This window comes from Zeugodacus cucurbitae, chromosome 4 (assembly GCF_028554725.1).
Source record: "Zeugodacus cucurbitae isolate PBARC_wt_2022May chromosome 4, idZeuCucr1.2, whole genome shotgun sequence".
In the NCBI taxonomy this organism is placed as follows: domain Eukaryota; kingdom Metazoa; phylum Arthropoda; class Insecta; order Diptera; family Tephritidae; genus Zeugodacus; species Zeugodacus cucurbitae.
In genome coordinates this window covers 20,824,685-20,837,860 of record NC_071669.1, presented here as the reverse complement: position 1 = coordinate 20,837,860, position 13,176 = coordinate 20,824,685, and the positions used below count along the sequence as shown (strand labels likewise).

General features: G+C 35.2%; 6 protein-coding genes across 8 annotated transcripts in view; 3 read left to right on the top strand and 3 right to left on the bottom strand.

Moving 5' to 3' along the window:
* Positions 1-843: 843 nt before the first annotated feature.
* Positions 844-2,420, bottom strand: LOC105217219 (vacuolar protein-sorting-associated protein 36). The gene is made up of 3 exons (XM_011192118.3): positions 2,204-2,420; positions 1,399-2,124; positions 844-1,327 (listed from the first exon to the last, which is right to left on the bottom strand). The coding sequence occupies exons 1-3, from the start codon at positions 2,297-2,299 to the stop codon at positions 941-943; spliced, it is 1,209 nt and encodes a 402-aa protein (XP_011190420.1). The 5' UTR covers positions 2,300-2,420; the 3' UTR covers positions 844-940.
* Positions 2,421-2,585: 165 nt separating this feature from the next.
* LOC105217225 (metaxin-2) lies at positions 2,586-5,751 on the top strand. 3 transcript variants are annotated; one of them, XM_011192146.3, is made up of 2 exons: positions 2,586-2,722; positions 2,810-4,264. In XM_011192146.3, the coding sequence occupies exon 2, from the start codon at positions 2,849-2,851 to the stop codon at positions 3,608-3,610; it is 762 nt and encodes a 253-aa protein (XP_011190448.1). In that variant the 5' UTR covers positions 2,586-2,722; positions 2,810-2,848; the 3' UTR covers positions 3,611-4,264. The 3 variants fall into 3 exon arrangements, with proteins under 3 accessions (XP_011190448.1, XP_011190432.1, XP_011190441.1); XM_011192130.3 differs by having other exon boundaries at positions 2,632-2,722; positions 2,771-4,264; XM_011192139.3 differs by adding an exon at positions 4,958-5,751 and having other exon boundaries at positions 2,672-3,600.
* LOC105217199 (26S proteasome non-ATPase regulatory subunit 2) lies at positions 5,514-8,737 on the bottom strand. The gene is made up of 3 exons (XM_011192096.3): positions 7,497-8,737; positions 6,512-7,348; positions 5,514-6,451 (listed from the first exon to the last, which is right to left on the bottom strand). The coding sequence occupies exons 1-3, from the start codon at positions 8,565-8,567 to the stop codon at positions 5,624-5,626; spliced, it is 2,736 nt and encodes a 911-aa protein (XP_011190398.1). The 5' UTR covers positions 8,568-8,737; the 3' UTR covers positions 5,514-5,623.
* Positions 8,738-9,001: 264 nt separating this feature from the next.
* Positions 9,002-10,252, top strand: LOC105217178 (exosome complex component MTR3). Its single transcript, XM_011192063.3, has 4 exons — positions 9,002-9,258; positions 9,320-9,437; positions 9,492-9,808; positions 9,870-10,252. The coding sequence occupies exons 1-4, from the start codon at positions 9,114-9,116 to the stop codon at positions 10,169-10,171; spliced, it is 882 nt and encodes a 293-aa protein (XP_011190365.1). The 5' UTR covers positions 9,002-9,113; the 3' UTR covers positions 10,172-10,252.
* Positions 10,253-10,296: 44 nt separating this feature from the next.
* LOC105217186 (U4/U6 small nuclear ribonucleoprotein Prp3) lies at positions 10,297-12,567 on the bottom strand. Its single transcript, XM_011192075.3, has 2 exons — positions 11,175-12,567; positions 10,297-11,048 (listed from the first exon to the last, which is right to left on the bottom strand). Exons 1-2 carry the CDS (start codon positions 12,394-12,396, stop codon positions 10,297-10,299), a joined length of 1,974 nt encoding a protein of 657 aa, XP_011190377.1. The 5' UTR covers positions 12,397-12,567.
* Positions 12,568-13,002: 435 nt separating this feature from the next.
* Mi-2 (chromodomain-helicase-DNA-binding protein Mi-2 homolog) overlaps positions 13,003-13,176 on the top strand; it is a 30,639-nt gene continuing 30,465 nt past the window's right edge. The window contains exon 1 of the mRNA XM_011192050.3: positions 13,003-13,165. Within this exon, the coding sequence (XP_011190352.1) occupies positions 13,129-13,165 (37 nt within the window). The 5' untranslated portion in view covers positions 13,003-13,128. The remainder of the gene's footprint in view (positions 13,166-13,176) is intronic.

Genomic DNA, 13,176 nt, shown 5'->3' with positions numbered 1-13,176 from the left:
GAAAGGGAAATGTTACGAACCGAATTTGTTGAAATTGGTCGAGCAGTTTCTGAGATATGGTTTTTGACCCATAAGTGGGTTTATATTGAAATTTTGGTGTAGCCCTTCTGTACAATTTTACCATGAAATTTAAGGTTTCTAATGTTTTTCCTTACTTAATTGAAGAATTTTTAGTAGTTTTAACATAACCTTCGTATGGGAGGTAGGCGTGCCTAAAAGAAACGACTGTCGAGAGTTTGGTTTATATAGCTTTAGTAGTTTGCGAGATATGTGCAAAAAGCTTAATAGAGGGCGGGTCACGCCCACTTTCCAAAAAAAAAATGCATCCAAATATGCCCCTCCCTAGTCTGATCCTCTCTTTACCAAATTTAACCTTCATAACATTATTAGTTATGGCACTTTATCGTTTTCGCCATTGTGTGGGTATGGCAGTGAACAAATTTCGTTATGTGAGAGAGTATAAAAAGTATGCTTTAAAGTTTGTTTAATTTTTACTTACATCCAGAAGTCACCCTTTTTTTGGGATTCTAACAGGCCCCAGCCTTTAAGAATCATGCTGATCGAATATAAAAAAAACTAATTTTGCAAATAAAAAAAACCAAATTGCCTTAAGGTTCAGTAAATAAAAAATACAATACCGGATCATAAAGGCGCAATCACGATTAAGCGATGTAAAAAAAAGTTGAATTTTATTTGTATTTTCTAATTTCTTAAAGATATTAACATCTGAACGATTTACGGATAATCGAGGTCCAACTGTAAAATACTAAGATTTCTGCAAACGAATGCAGAATGTGTATTAAATTAATCAAATTATAATAAAAAATATTTATTAACTGGAAATATTATGAAAGCTTTGTAATTTTATTTACTTTTGTATTTTGCACATTTTCAATTGTTCAAATCACACTTTTCCACGTTACTACACATAAATTCTTTTTCAACTATCAATATCGCGATATAGCAGCAAATTCGGATAGAAGCGTAAACCTTCTATTGATTCATCACGACACACTTTTCCCAAACGTTCAGCAGCAAGCAAACGCTCCTTTGCCAACAGCAATGAAATACCGAGATCTTTTGCCAGTTCTTCAACAGCTAATGAATTTGACATTTTCACCTTTTCTAGCGTATCAGCAGCCACTAGTTCATCATCTTGTGATTCTAATTGCAATACCATTGCACCGCTGGGAAATTTGCGTAGTTTTATAGGTCCATTTAGTTGCTGACAGGCGTGTAGCAAATCTTCCGCAGAAAGTAATTCTAAGCCACGTGCACGATTTACACGACAATACACATCGGCCAGCGACATCATGCCACCTTGTTCCTGAGAAAAAGCAAATTTTTAAATATTTTTATTTGTATAATATTATTAAATTTAATATAGTATATACTCACCTCGATAGGATCCAAAAGCAGTTCACATATTTGTTGCGCTAAACTGCGAAAATATTCCGAATTGCTGCTGAAATTATCTCGTGTCACCGGGTCTTCAATACCCAAGCTCAACAGATAAGATTTGAAACGCACGGTCTCGTCATCGGAAATTTCTCCCTTTTGTTCACGTATTTTTGTACTTATCACCTTCGATATGGCTACCATATCCTTGGCCATTGCCATTAGTACATTAAGATCTTGAAAGGCTAAAGCTATATTTTCATCCGTTTCTTTCGCTTTAGCTTCAATGGAACGCTCAATACCACCGATGCCAGTACGCATTTTCAAACGCAATTGTGCTGGATTGTCACCACTACGTGAATTTGGTGAATTACTCGCAACCGAAAGTGGTTTTGGTATTACGATTACTTCCCAAATTCTGGCCTCAATTGTTTGTCGTAATGCACTACCGAATTCTTGTGTCAATCCATTTTTACCCGATAACTTGATATGACCATGCGGACTGTGATCTATTGGGCCTGGCGCTTTATCTGGTGGCGGCTCACGTAAATATAATATATAACGAGTCTTACGTCCAAAAAAGTAAGAACTGGCTGTTTCTTCACTGAGCGATATCACATGTCGTAGAGAAAGGCAAAGTGTAGTGGCAGCACGCGCAATTTCACCTGGACGGCCCCAAAAGAGACGATGCGTAGTGAGAACAACCTCACCTTCTTCATACTCTGTCTAATAAACATTCAAGGATAACTGAATGTTATTTAGCCAAATGTTTTTTTTTTTTTGCTATATATGTAAGCATACTTACTTTATGATCTCCATCATAAATTTTCACATTACGATCACGACTCACAAAAGTTTCATCATCATGCAATCGAGCTTCCACATATTCAAATCGGTTCATTTTCGCATTACAAATTAAAATACAATTTAATTATTTAAACAAATACAATGAGAATTTTGGTAAAATTGCACCAGTGAATAACGTCATTTATGTTTTCCCAACAGCTGTTTGTTTGTTTCTTCGTGCTTTATTAAGGTGTTCATAGACCATGTTGTAGATTATGTTTTATACAATTGCTTGCTTCAGCAATATTTGATAGCAAATGAGTTAGTTTTATTAGCTTTTATTTATATAAATACTTAATTATAACAATTAATACTTTAATATTTTACTTTTGTTTATAGCAGTAAAAACGAATGCAGTATCAATTAACAAAACATTTAAACGCTTTACAACACTCCCGATTAGCAGCTGTTTGTGACATTTTCACTTGTTTGAGTTTTTAATGAAGCAATCCAACCCATCTCGGAATTTAACAGTTGTGTAAGCAATTTATAAAATCACAACAAATTTCTTATTTTTAAAAGTTAGCTTTATATTTGATTTGGACAAACAATATACAATATGCAGTCCTCACAGTACCTTAGTCAACTGAACGCCTTCGAAAAGATGAGCGATGAACCGTGGCCGGAAGACGCAGTACTTTATCAGCCGTACGAAGCGGAGCAGATTCTCTTGCCAGAACACGCTAGTTGCTTAGCTGTTAAAGCGTATCTCAAAATGTGTCAACTACCATTTGAAGTACGCTCATGTGCAAATGCCGAATATATGTCACCAGGTGGACGTATGACAAAGCTGCCATTTATACGTGCCGGAGAATTCATAATGGCTGAATTTGAACCGATCGTCAATTTTATTGAGCACAAGGGTTCCGCTATCGGACAGTGGTTGGACGATGACAGCAAAGCTGATATGCGTACATATGTATCATTGGCTGAAAACATTTTCACAATGGCCGAACTCTACATTAGCTTTATCAATAAAACTGTGTATGACAAAGTGACAGCACCACGGAACGGCTGTGTTTTTCCATGGCCACTTAATCTGATACAAAATTACTCGAAACGACGCAATACACTGCGTTTGCTGAAGGTGTATCAATGGAACGATATGACAATTGAAGATGTTATTGAAAAGGTGGAGAAATGTTGCGAGACATTAACCTTGAAACTCGAAGAATCACCCGACACACCGTTCTTTTACTCCGATCAACCATGCGAATTGGACGCTATTGCCTTTGGACATCTTTTTGCTATTATAACAACGGATTTGCCAAATATGGCACTTGCACAGACAGTGCGAAAATTCAAACGTTTGGTAGAGTTCTGCCAATTTATTGATGGAAAATATTTCCAAATGAGGTCTTTATAAACTGTTTAAATGTTAAACTTTTTGCTTTGCTTGTTGTTTAAGCAGCTTTTCTCTGGAGCTTATATTATATTAATTAATTTCACGCAAAACAGACCTATTAAAATATGCTATGCACAATTTATTACGCGATTTTATATCTTAAATATGTTTTTTTCTATTAAAGAAAGTTTTAATTTAAACATCTGCATTAAAGTATTTATTTGCTCATAATTAATAAATCAATCGAATACTGTCGAAAAACAATTGTACTGCTTAAACCATTTTGTTACACATATACAGCTATGGACAATAAGCCTAGAGTAGCCAAGTAGAAATAGTACTGGAACTTTTGAGATAGCTATATTTTTTTAAATTTGTTTAGTAGATCAGTAATCAATAATAATAATTCACCTCTTTAAATGTAATCGCTCATAGTCATAGTTGAAAAGATTTAAATTTTTGGGAAAATATACTTTTTACAAACGAAAATGAAATAAGCCGCATTTATCCTAATTGTATAACATTTGTACATCGAGATCGAGGTGGAAATTAAAAAAAAATTTAGCGGTCGTTTTCAAGGCGTGAAGTTGAACCACTAGTGAAGTTAGAAGAGAATATGAATAATTTTGTATATATTGTTGATGTAAACTGAATCTTTATAAGCGATAACGTTCCCAAGCATACAGCAAACACGTTATTGATTGGCTAAAACGAAGTTCTGAGCTGAACCCGGTTGAGAATTTGTGGAATGAAATCGAAGTAAAAGTTAGACGAAGAAATTTATAAAAATGCGACCAGATTTGGGAATTTTCAGTACATGAAACGTTTAACTCTCTTCCTTTGATGCCATAATAGATTAGTAGAAAGCTTGGCAAGCAACTGTGAAGCATTATTCAGTATAGAGGTTATTTGTCTACTCGGTTATTCGGTCCACTTGTTAATAATATTATTATTCAGTGCCGATCCTTTGAAGTGCGCTAAATATTTAATCAAGTATGATTAAATAAAGTAAACTGAAAAAAAACCATTGTATTTAGAAACTATGTACTTTATTATTATAGTATTTAGTGAAATAATAAAGTGATTTTTTTTTAATATACTTTCTTGTAAGATAACGTTATTAAGTATTGCATTTGACCGTGCTAAATCGTTGTCCATTGCTGTATGTACCTTATGTTGCTTGTATATTATTTTGATGAACACCAATTTAGAGGCTACTTTTCAATGAAAAACAACTTTGTTTAATTGCTTAAAAGTTTAAGTTAAAAGATGTTGCATATATTTACTTATTTTTTGTTATTACTTTTATATATTAATATATATACTTGATTTTGAAAGCTAATAACTCTTGATTACTTCAATTTTCAGTAAATGAATCTGAATTGCTAAGCCGATCCAAGATGCGAGCAATCCCACTTATACATACATATTTACTGCTATACATTTTCTATATTATAATATTCAGATATACATACATATATGAATATGTGTACATGCATATAAAAATAAATTGTTAATTAAAATCTATGAAACTATTTTGAGATATTTTAAATAAATGCGAAATACGGTTGAAATTCCATAAATCGAACTCTTGAACTGGCTATAGAAGTAAAATTTCATACAAATTACCTTCCATAACTCGATGTTTTTTTGTGGATTATGGTGATTCGTGTTAGGGAAGTTCAGCTGTAGTTTATTTTAATTAAAAAAAAAGTACAATTCTTTAACCTAAGCTAAATAGAAATTAATTAAATTGGCATTTACATTTGCGCCAATTCGTATTTTAAACATATTTTTAAGGCATTAAACCTTGTCTGCCGAAAATAACTGCAGATAAATTGTATAAACCTAAACAGACAAACAAGTTAGGTTATGTTTACTCAAGCTGTCAACTGTCTCACAAATGATAAATAAAAAACATTGGTTTTCATTGTAGATATTGATTTAATTTAAATTTATTATCGTTTACATTTTAATTATAAGAAATTAGCAGCGTAATTAATTTTATTTGTTTTGCGTTTTTAATTAATTACATTACTTCACAAAGTTTGGGTTTTTCTTCAATATGACAAATCCTTCCATTACGGGTGTAAGCGAAATGTACTCATCTGTGGCCAATTCAGCGCGTTCACCCATCGCGAGCAGTACAGGTGTTGTATGAGTTTGGAAACCGGTAATGGTTTTAGGTTTACCAGCTTGTCCCACCACATCAATGGCAATGCCGACACGCACCGGCACTTGCAGTTGATTCAGTTCTTCATCAAAAGTGATTAGCATGCGTGCCTGCATGGCTGGCACTAACGTGTACAGTAGGTAGTGTGAGCGACCCAATATTAAGGTTTTAACATCTAGCAAAGACACTAAAGTCGCCATCAGACCGGCGACAGCCATTGGATTCATCAACTGCCGATCACTATGGTAAGGACTGAGTGTCAATGTGCCTTTACCCAAATGTGTTAAACTTTGTGCAATTCGTACCATAAACAAATTGCTGGGATCCTTTGAATGATATTGGGCCAATTGACGCAACATAGATGCTAAACGTGCATTGTTCGTGCCAGCACCGATAAGACCCATTGCAAAAATGGCATTATGTGCAACTTCGGCATCACTGTCGTGCGAGAATTTACTTAACGTATCCAAAATATTCAATTTTGGATTGGACGCAGAGATTAGACCCAGAGCTAGGGGCACTGCACGACGAACACAGGGCTCGCAATAGCGTAGTAAATTACCGAATGAGCGGAAAGCCATCTCGGCACCAATGTCTTCACCCATAGCAATTAATGCAATACCTAATACAGCGATAGCTTGCGTTGCGGATAGATCTTTCTCCTTTTCCTTCTCTTTTTCGGCCTTATCCTATAAAAATAAAAATATTTTAGTACATATCAATTTCAATTGATTAGTAGCTCAATTTACCTTTTCCTTATTTTTATCCTTCTTGCCCTTTTCATCGGCACCATCACCGTTAGCAGATTCGTAATGATCGGAGCAAATATGCAACAACTGCTGTATTTTCAAAACATTTCCAGTGCCTGCGTAGGCACAAATGTCCACCATAGTTGTGGCCATTGAACGATATGGTTCATCAAGTACCTCTAAGGTGAGCATAACGGCTTCGGTGGCTTTCTGGCGTCCCAAATACAATAGCCCCAAGCCTAACCACAAGAAACGTGAGTAGGTGTCTTTGAGATCAGACTTAGAGAGACCCATGATGGTTTGTAGTAAGATTTCCGTGATTTCTGCATTGCAGGAACCCACTGATATTAAGCCCAACGATAGTGCAGCTATACCCATGATTTCCACATTGGATCCATTTTTACCATTAGACACAAATACTGTTTTTAGTGTGTCTATGACAATGGAACGATTAGAGCCGGCATATGCTATACCCAGACCCAAAATGGCGCCGATACGCATTGAAGTATTCTGGTTGTCAATATAATCGGAGAGTAGCGCATGCGCCGGGTCGACCTCATTACGTATGCCACAATTAACAATACCACAGGCTAGTAAAGCACCGGATTTGATGTAATCATCGGTAGAATACAGATATTTGTCAATCATAGTTAAGCCACCATCAACATCCCATAATAGAATGAGTCCCAAGGAAGCAGTTGCTGAAAGCATGCCATGCTCTTTATTTTTATACAACCACTTATTGCCATCTTCAGAGAGTAGTTTGTCCACACCAAAGCCAGCGTTAACAAAACCATTCACAAAACTGGCAGCCAAATTCTGTTTCGCCGAATCAACCTGGAATTTAATTGAATTCATATATGTAAATTAAATAATAATATTTAAATATTATTTAAAATATTATCGATTATCATATTATCATTATTTTAAAGTAAATAAAAATCTAAATTAAATGTTTTAAAATGTAAGAAAATATTTTATATACCTGTATTGAAGCGAAACGAGTGCGCGCATTATCCAAATGCGATTTGTAAATGTCTTCTGGTGTCTTGGCTTCCATTATATCAAGTTCACGTGCCAAATTCAAAAAATGTTTATTCAAGTTCGTGTTAGACATGATTTCCATTAAATCATCATAATCCGGCACCGACTCATCTAATTCCAAGCATACTTGCTGACGTGCTAACATAAAAGCAAGCTGTTTTTGCACAGCTGCATCTTTAGGTTCCTTGAATATTTCGGAAATTTTATCCATATCATTTAACATCAATGCTAGACGCAGCGCTTGTGTATGTTGATTAAATTTACGTGCCAACTGTAGCGCTGTTTCCAGAATTATAGTATTATCCGGTTCGGGTACATATGGATAGCAAGATTGTAAGTATAAACAGACGCGTGGATAAGCGGATTCATCGACATAATCTTGCAACAAATGCAAATGATCGATCTCAATTAATAAATCGCAAGCATCAGCCTCGGCATTGTGTTCCATATTGTATGGGATTATTTGTTTCACCAATTCGATTAGCTGTGCCTGAAATTCTCCTGATGTATCCAAATAGTGCGAAGCTATTTCTCCAGACAAATGGCGCACATATTCGTGACCCCAATCACCGATTTTCTGCGAACGATCACAAAGAAAACGGTAAGCCAAACAATCCTTACCACTTCCCATTGTCATTGACAGCACGGATATGATGTCAGCGCACAATTGCCGAGTTTCCTGATCAGGCATTTGTTTGTATATTGTTTTCATAGTCTCATAATGGGGACGCATAAACTTCAATGGTTTCGGTACAGAAGTCATAGATGTAGTAGATGCACGTATAAGTTTTGCCAACATTTCCAATGCTGGTAAATACAATGCCTTATCGGCCTCTTGTAGGCGATTAACCAGCATTTCAAGTTCATCTTGCAGCTGTTGATCCTCATCGGAAAGCTCCTGCTCCTTACCTTCGTCTTTAGCATCTTTATTTGCTTCTTTTTCCGGTGTCTCCTTCACTTGGTCTTTCTTCACCTCAGCGGAAGTTTTTTCATCTTTCTTGGGAGCAACCATTTTGTATGCGATATTAATTACACTATTATAATTATTCGAATGTACTTTTGGTTTAATACTTTTTTCAAATTACTCAGATGAAAATTTATTTCTGCAATGCACAGCAAGAATTACAGTGCGTTTTTTAAGTGTCAATTCAGTGAAATTGTGTTGCCAACAACAGATGAATTATTTACTTTTGACAATTCAAACCAAAGATGGCAATAAGCTATCAGATACTGTAATCGAGCAAACTTAAGCAAAGAGTCCAGTATTATTGGAGAAATATTTTTTTAATAAACTATAAAAAAATTTAATCAATTTAAAATATTTATTAATACTATAATATATTTCATAATATTTAAATGTTGTTTTTTTTTTCCTTTTTTATTTACAATTCTCTAAATATTAAACTAAATATAATTGTTGTGGCAACGTCTAATATTCAACACGTTAGTAGATGTCACTCATGTGTACAAATTTTTTAAATAAACTTTGTTTATACTCGTTAGGAGCACATTTCTTTATTTATATTTAAATAAAAATAATTTGTTGAGATAAAGTGCAATGCCACCTCCGTCAGCTAGTCGAAAATTCATGTATCCTGAGGAATCAGTGCCCTATTCAATATATATTAAACAAGAACATCCTGATGAATTATTTGTTAAACTTGATAAGCCAAGCAAATTACAATTAGAGGAGCGACCAACATGTAGGTTTAGTAAATATTTTTATATTAATTTAATATACTAATAATTTCTATTATTCGTTAGTCTTAAAAGTGGGCGCACTCGCAACAGTCAAAGGTTCCGCCTATATGGAATATGGAAAAACGAAAGTAATGGCATCGATTGAACCACCACGTGAATTGAGCAAACAGACTAAGAAAATGTTAGTAACAATTAAATAATATTTAATGTACAAATATTTACTCTTCTCTTCCAGTGGCACATTGGGTTTAGTTACGTGTACATTAAAGTATGCGCCTTTTGCCGTGAAAGATCCTGCATGTATACCGAGAAAAGAGACGTCTATGGCATTGGCCTTAAAAAAAGCTTTAGAACCTGTCATTTGTCGACATGAGTTTCCCTATTTTCAACTAGAAATAAAAGTAATAATATTGGACGATGATGGCTGCGCGTTGAGTACAGCTATTAATTGCTGTGGTGCCGCTTTGGTAGATGCCGGTATTGCTACATATGACTTAATAACAGCATCGACAGTTTGTAAATATAAGGATGTGGAATTCGTAAATCCAAATGGTATAGCAAGTTGACTATATTTTATATATCTATTTTTAATTTGTTATTTGTTTTTATTAAGCCATTATCGAACAATTAGTTTCAACAATAACCGATGCTGAAAGCGATGAAGAGCATGGCATCGTTGTTACCGCCAGTTTGGCCGCAGTTGACCAAATAACTGAATGCTTTCAAAAAGGATATTTAAAGCCGGAAACGCTGCAACAACTAACGGATCATACATTGGTCATTAATGAACGTATATTGGAGACTGTGCGATTTGTGTTATTTAACAAAGTCAAAACACAGTTGGAAAAAGAGAAAGCAACAAGGGAAATAATTGAGCATATCAATATTGTGACTGATAGTACAGTGCCGGAGTAAAGTTAATAAAACTTTAATTTGTTTTACAAATTATAAAATATTTATTTTTGTTAAACTAAAATATATACCATCATTTATATAGTGAAATTTCGTCCTAAATGTTAGACACAACTTTAAAGAGTAGTTTAAGTATCTGCAGATGCTTCCAACACTGCACCCGAATATGCCAAATCCCAGTAATGTTCAACTTGATGTTTCTGAAAGAATTCTCGTGCCATTTTCTCCATTGGAAACACCTTAAATTTAATCTCGCCAAAATGTCTGCGTTGACTAGTGCCTTCCCAAACTAGTACACATGTGTTGGGTATTTCATGACCATCAGGCCCTTTTACCAAATCCTCTTCCCACTTTATACGATGCTGCATTAGTCGTCGGTATTTCTTCTGTTGCTTCGGTCCACCTTCAACTACTACAACACAACAATCGCGGAAGAGCACCACTGTACCAGTCATATGCAGTTGTTTGGCATTGGTTTCCACTTTGAATTTCTTGCTTGCATTATCTTGCAAATCACGAATGCGATACACACTGACATTGACGCCACAAGAAGTATCTTCTTTGATTTTCCGCACTTTCTTTTCACTTTTCTGTTCTGCCGTCAATTTTCGTGCATTGTTGGCATCCTCGTGTGCCTTTTGGCGTTTAGCCATTTGTTCGCGTACATGTGCTTCAATTTTGGTTGGATCTTGCACAGCCTCTGTACCCAACACACGCATTAAATTAGAAATTCGTAACTTTGGTTCAGGTGGTGCAACAAGACCTAAACGTATTTTCTCTTGTTCCTCTTTCCAAGCTTCGCGGCGATTTTGGCGACGCAGCTTTTTGCGTTCTTTCTTTGTGAGAAAAACAGGTAAATAGACTGGTTTCAATGGTTCATCTGGAAATTTGAAAATATATTAGTGCTAGAACGGCATAACATTTTAAAAGTCAGTTAAAATACAAGATTCGGTTTGAAATATAAAAGTGCCATAGAAGAATAGACTAAATTTATTGAAATACTTACTTGGCGGTTTCATTTGAGTTGGATGTTCAATAAGATTTGTGATTGCCGATTGTCGAATGCTGATCTTCGCTTTATCATCCAACGTGTTCAAGTCTTGGGTTAAAATTACAGAATCCCACCATTCCATTGCTGGTACGTCGTCGGGTGTGTCTTGTTTCGGTGCAATGAGCGCCAATTTTGTTGCAGAACTTATGCCAGTTTTGCGTGCAATTTGTGATATCTCATTTTGTAGTTTTTCCAATTGTGCCTTCATGCGCATTCTTTCACCCAATTGCTGAAATTTTCCCGGTTCATGGAAGCGCAATGAACGCTTTGTACGCAATGTGGGTTTTTGTGCAATACGGTCGTCGAAAAATTTTAAAGATTCCTCTTGCTGCGAATGACGATCCGCATGCACTTGACTTTTGTTAAATACCTCACGTTTTTTCGCTCGTATGTTGGCCTTCAATGTTGGTGTAAGTGTTGGTATGTTGATGGCTCTACCACTTTTGTCGATGGTACGACCATCCTCATCCAAAATTAAAGGTTTCGGTCGATCTTGCACTTGTGGCGGTTGAATTAGATTAGATAACTTCGCACGAATTTGTGCCTGTAATTCTGCTATCTTTTTGGCTTTCTCTGAATCTTCTGGTACCGTTTTCTTAGCAAGTGCTTGAGTAGCCAGTGCAACTGGTAATCCTATCTGTGGAACCGATGCTAAAATGGGATCTTTGGCTTTTAAATTATTGAGCGCACGTTTTCTTTCTTCTATTTCACGTTGAGCATTTACCATCATGAGTTTAATTTGTGTCGAATTCAACCCAGTTGTGGATACTGCCGGTGAAGTTGCAGCAGCAGTTGTTATATTCGCTGCAGCCACTGAGGCTGCCGCTAAGGGTGTTAATGTGGAAGAGGCGCCAGCAATATTGCTCTTCTCCTTCATATCGAAACGAGATTTTTTAGGAATTTCTGCACCAGTTTCATCACTAGCATTCCGCTTCTTACTCTTTCGGCGAAAATCGTCCAATTTATCCTGCAATTTATCAGCTAGCCTTGAGCTCTGTTTTGCATCCAAGATCTTTTCCAATTTTTCCGCAATACGTCGGCGGTCATATCCATTGTGTAAACAGTGTTCGATTGTACTTATAACACGGTCTTCTTCGCCACCAACAGCAACTCCTTTTGTCAAAGCAGCAATGTCCGTATGCAATTCATCGATCTCCTTACGCGTATAATAGGACATAATTCGCAATTAATTTGGTCTGAAATATGTTTAAATACTATTTACCAAAATCGCTTTTAGCTTTGTCTGGATAAACAATGATTTTATGCAACCAATTTCTTCAAAACGTTGAAAATCGTATCCAAAACTTTCATGCCTTTGATAATTTTGATGACATTAGCAATATGGCCATATTTTTATACATCAACGATATAAGGAAAAATTGACATGCTTCAATTATAAGCTGTCTGCACTTGATATAATGTTGCTTATAATTCATCACTCTTGAAATGTGTTACATAATATTTATCACATAAATAAAAAAAATCTTTAAGAAAGTCCAAAACAAATGTTAAATTAATATTTATTAATTATTTCATTTCAAAAATTAGTTAGTTAGGTGAACTACATGGAGTAAAATTTATAAAATTATTCCATTTATTATTTATTTACATTTATTACGTGCATAACAACAAATGAAAAAATGTGTGAAAAACGTTTATTCGTAAAATATCTTTATATGTGAATGCTTTAATTTATTGATAAATGACGTTTTCTTTAATTGGTAACTCTATAAAATACAGTCCTGATTTTGATACATTGTTCCAACATGTTGGCAACGTTGGCAACATGGTTTGTTGAAGCGGCTTCGTGAGTGGATTCTGACGTGCGTTAATTTTTAGTGCTGAATTTTTATAATTTTACCAAGTTTTTAGTGAATTAATCACCTGAAATTCGTGAACATTAGTGAAAATGGCATCTGAAGACGAGAATGATGATACTTTTCAAGGTGAGTGAAAT

What these genes read in the sequence shown, in the direction of transcription:
- LOC105217219 (XM_011192118.3), bottom strand. Translation starts at nt 2,299, where the DNA reads ATGAACCGATTTGAATATGTGGAAGCTCGATTGCATGATGATGAAACT. An exon ending in TTTATGATGGAGATCATAAA is followed by an intron (nt 2,125 to 2,203) that starts GTAAGTATGCTT and finishes AATGTTTATTAG; the next exon opens with ACAGAGTATGAAGAAGGTGA. An exon ending in TGCTTTTGGATCCTATCGAG is followed by an intron (nt 1,328 to 1,398) that starts GTGAGTATATAC and finishes GCTTTTTCTCAG; the next exon opens with GAACAAGGTGGCATGATGTC.
- LOC105217225 (XM_011192130.3), top strand. Translation starts at nt 2,804, where the DNA reads ATGCAGTCCTCACAGTACCTTAGTCAACTGAACGCCTTCGAAAAGATG.
- LOC105217199 (XM_011192096.3), bottom strand. Translation starts at nt 8,567, where the DNA reads ATGGTTGCTCCCAAGAAAGATGAAAAAACTTCCGCTGAGGTGAAGAAA. An exon ending in CTCGTTTCGCTTCAATACAG is followed by an intron (nt 7,349 to 7,496) that starts GTATATAAAATA and finishes ATTAAATTCCAG; the next exon opens with GTTGATTCGGCGAAACAGAA. An exon ending in AGGATAAAAATAAGGAAAAG is followed by an intron (nt 6,452 to 6,511) that starts GTAAATTGAGCT and finishes TTATTTTTATAG; the next exon opens with GATAAGGCCGAAAAAGAGAA.
- LOC105217178 (XM_011192063.3), top strand. Translation starts at nt 9,114, where the DNA reads ATGCCACCTCCGTCAGCTAGTCGAAAATTCATGTATCCTGAGGAATCA. An exon ending in ATTAGAGGAGCGACCAACAT is followed by an intron (nt 9,259 to 9,319) that starts GTAGGTTTAGTA and finishes ATTATTCGTTAG; the next exon opens with TCTTAAAAGTGGGCGCACTC. An exon ending in AGCAAACAGACTAAGAAAAT is followed by an intron (nt 9,438 to 9,491) that starts GTTAGTAACAAT and finishes CTTCTCTTCCAG; the next exon opens with TGGCACATTGGGTTTAGTTA.
- LOC105217186 (XM_011192075.3), bottom strand. Translation starts at nt 12,396, where the DNA reads ATGTCCTATTATACGCGTAAGGAGATCGATGAATTGCATACGGACATT. An exon ending in AACTCAAATGAAACCGCCAA is followed by an intron (nt 11,049 to 11,174) that starts GTAAGTATTTCA and finishes TCAAATTTCCAG; the next exon opens with ATGAACCATTGAAACCAGTC.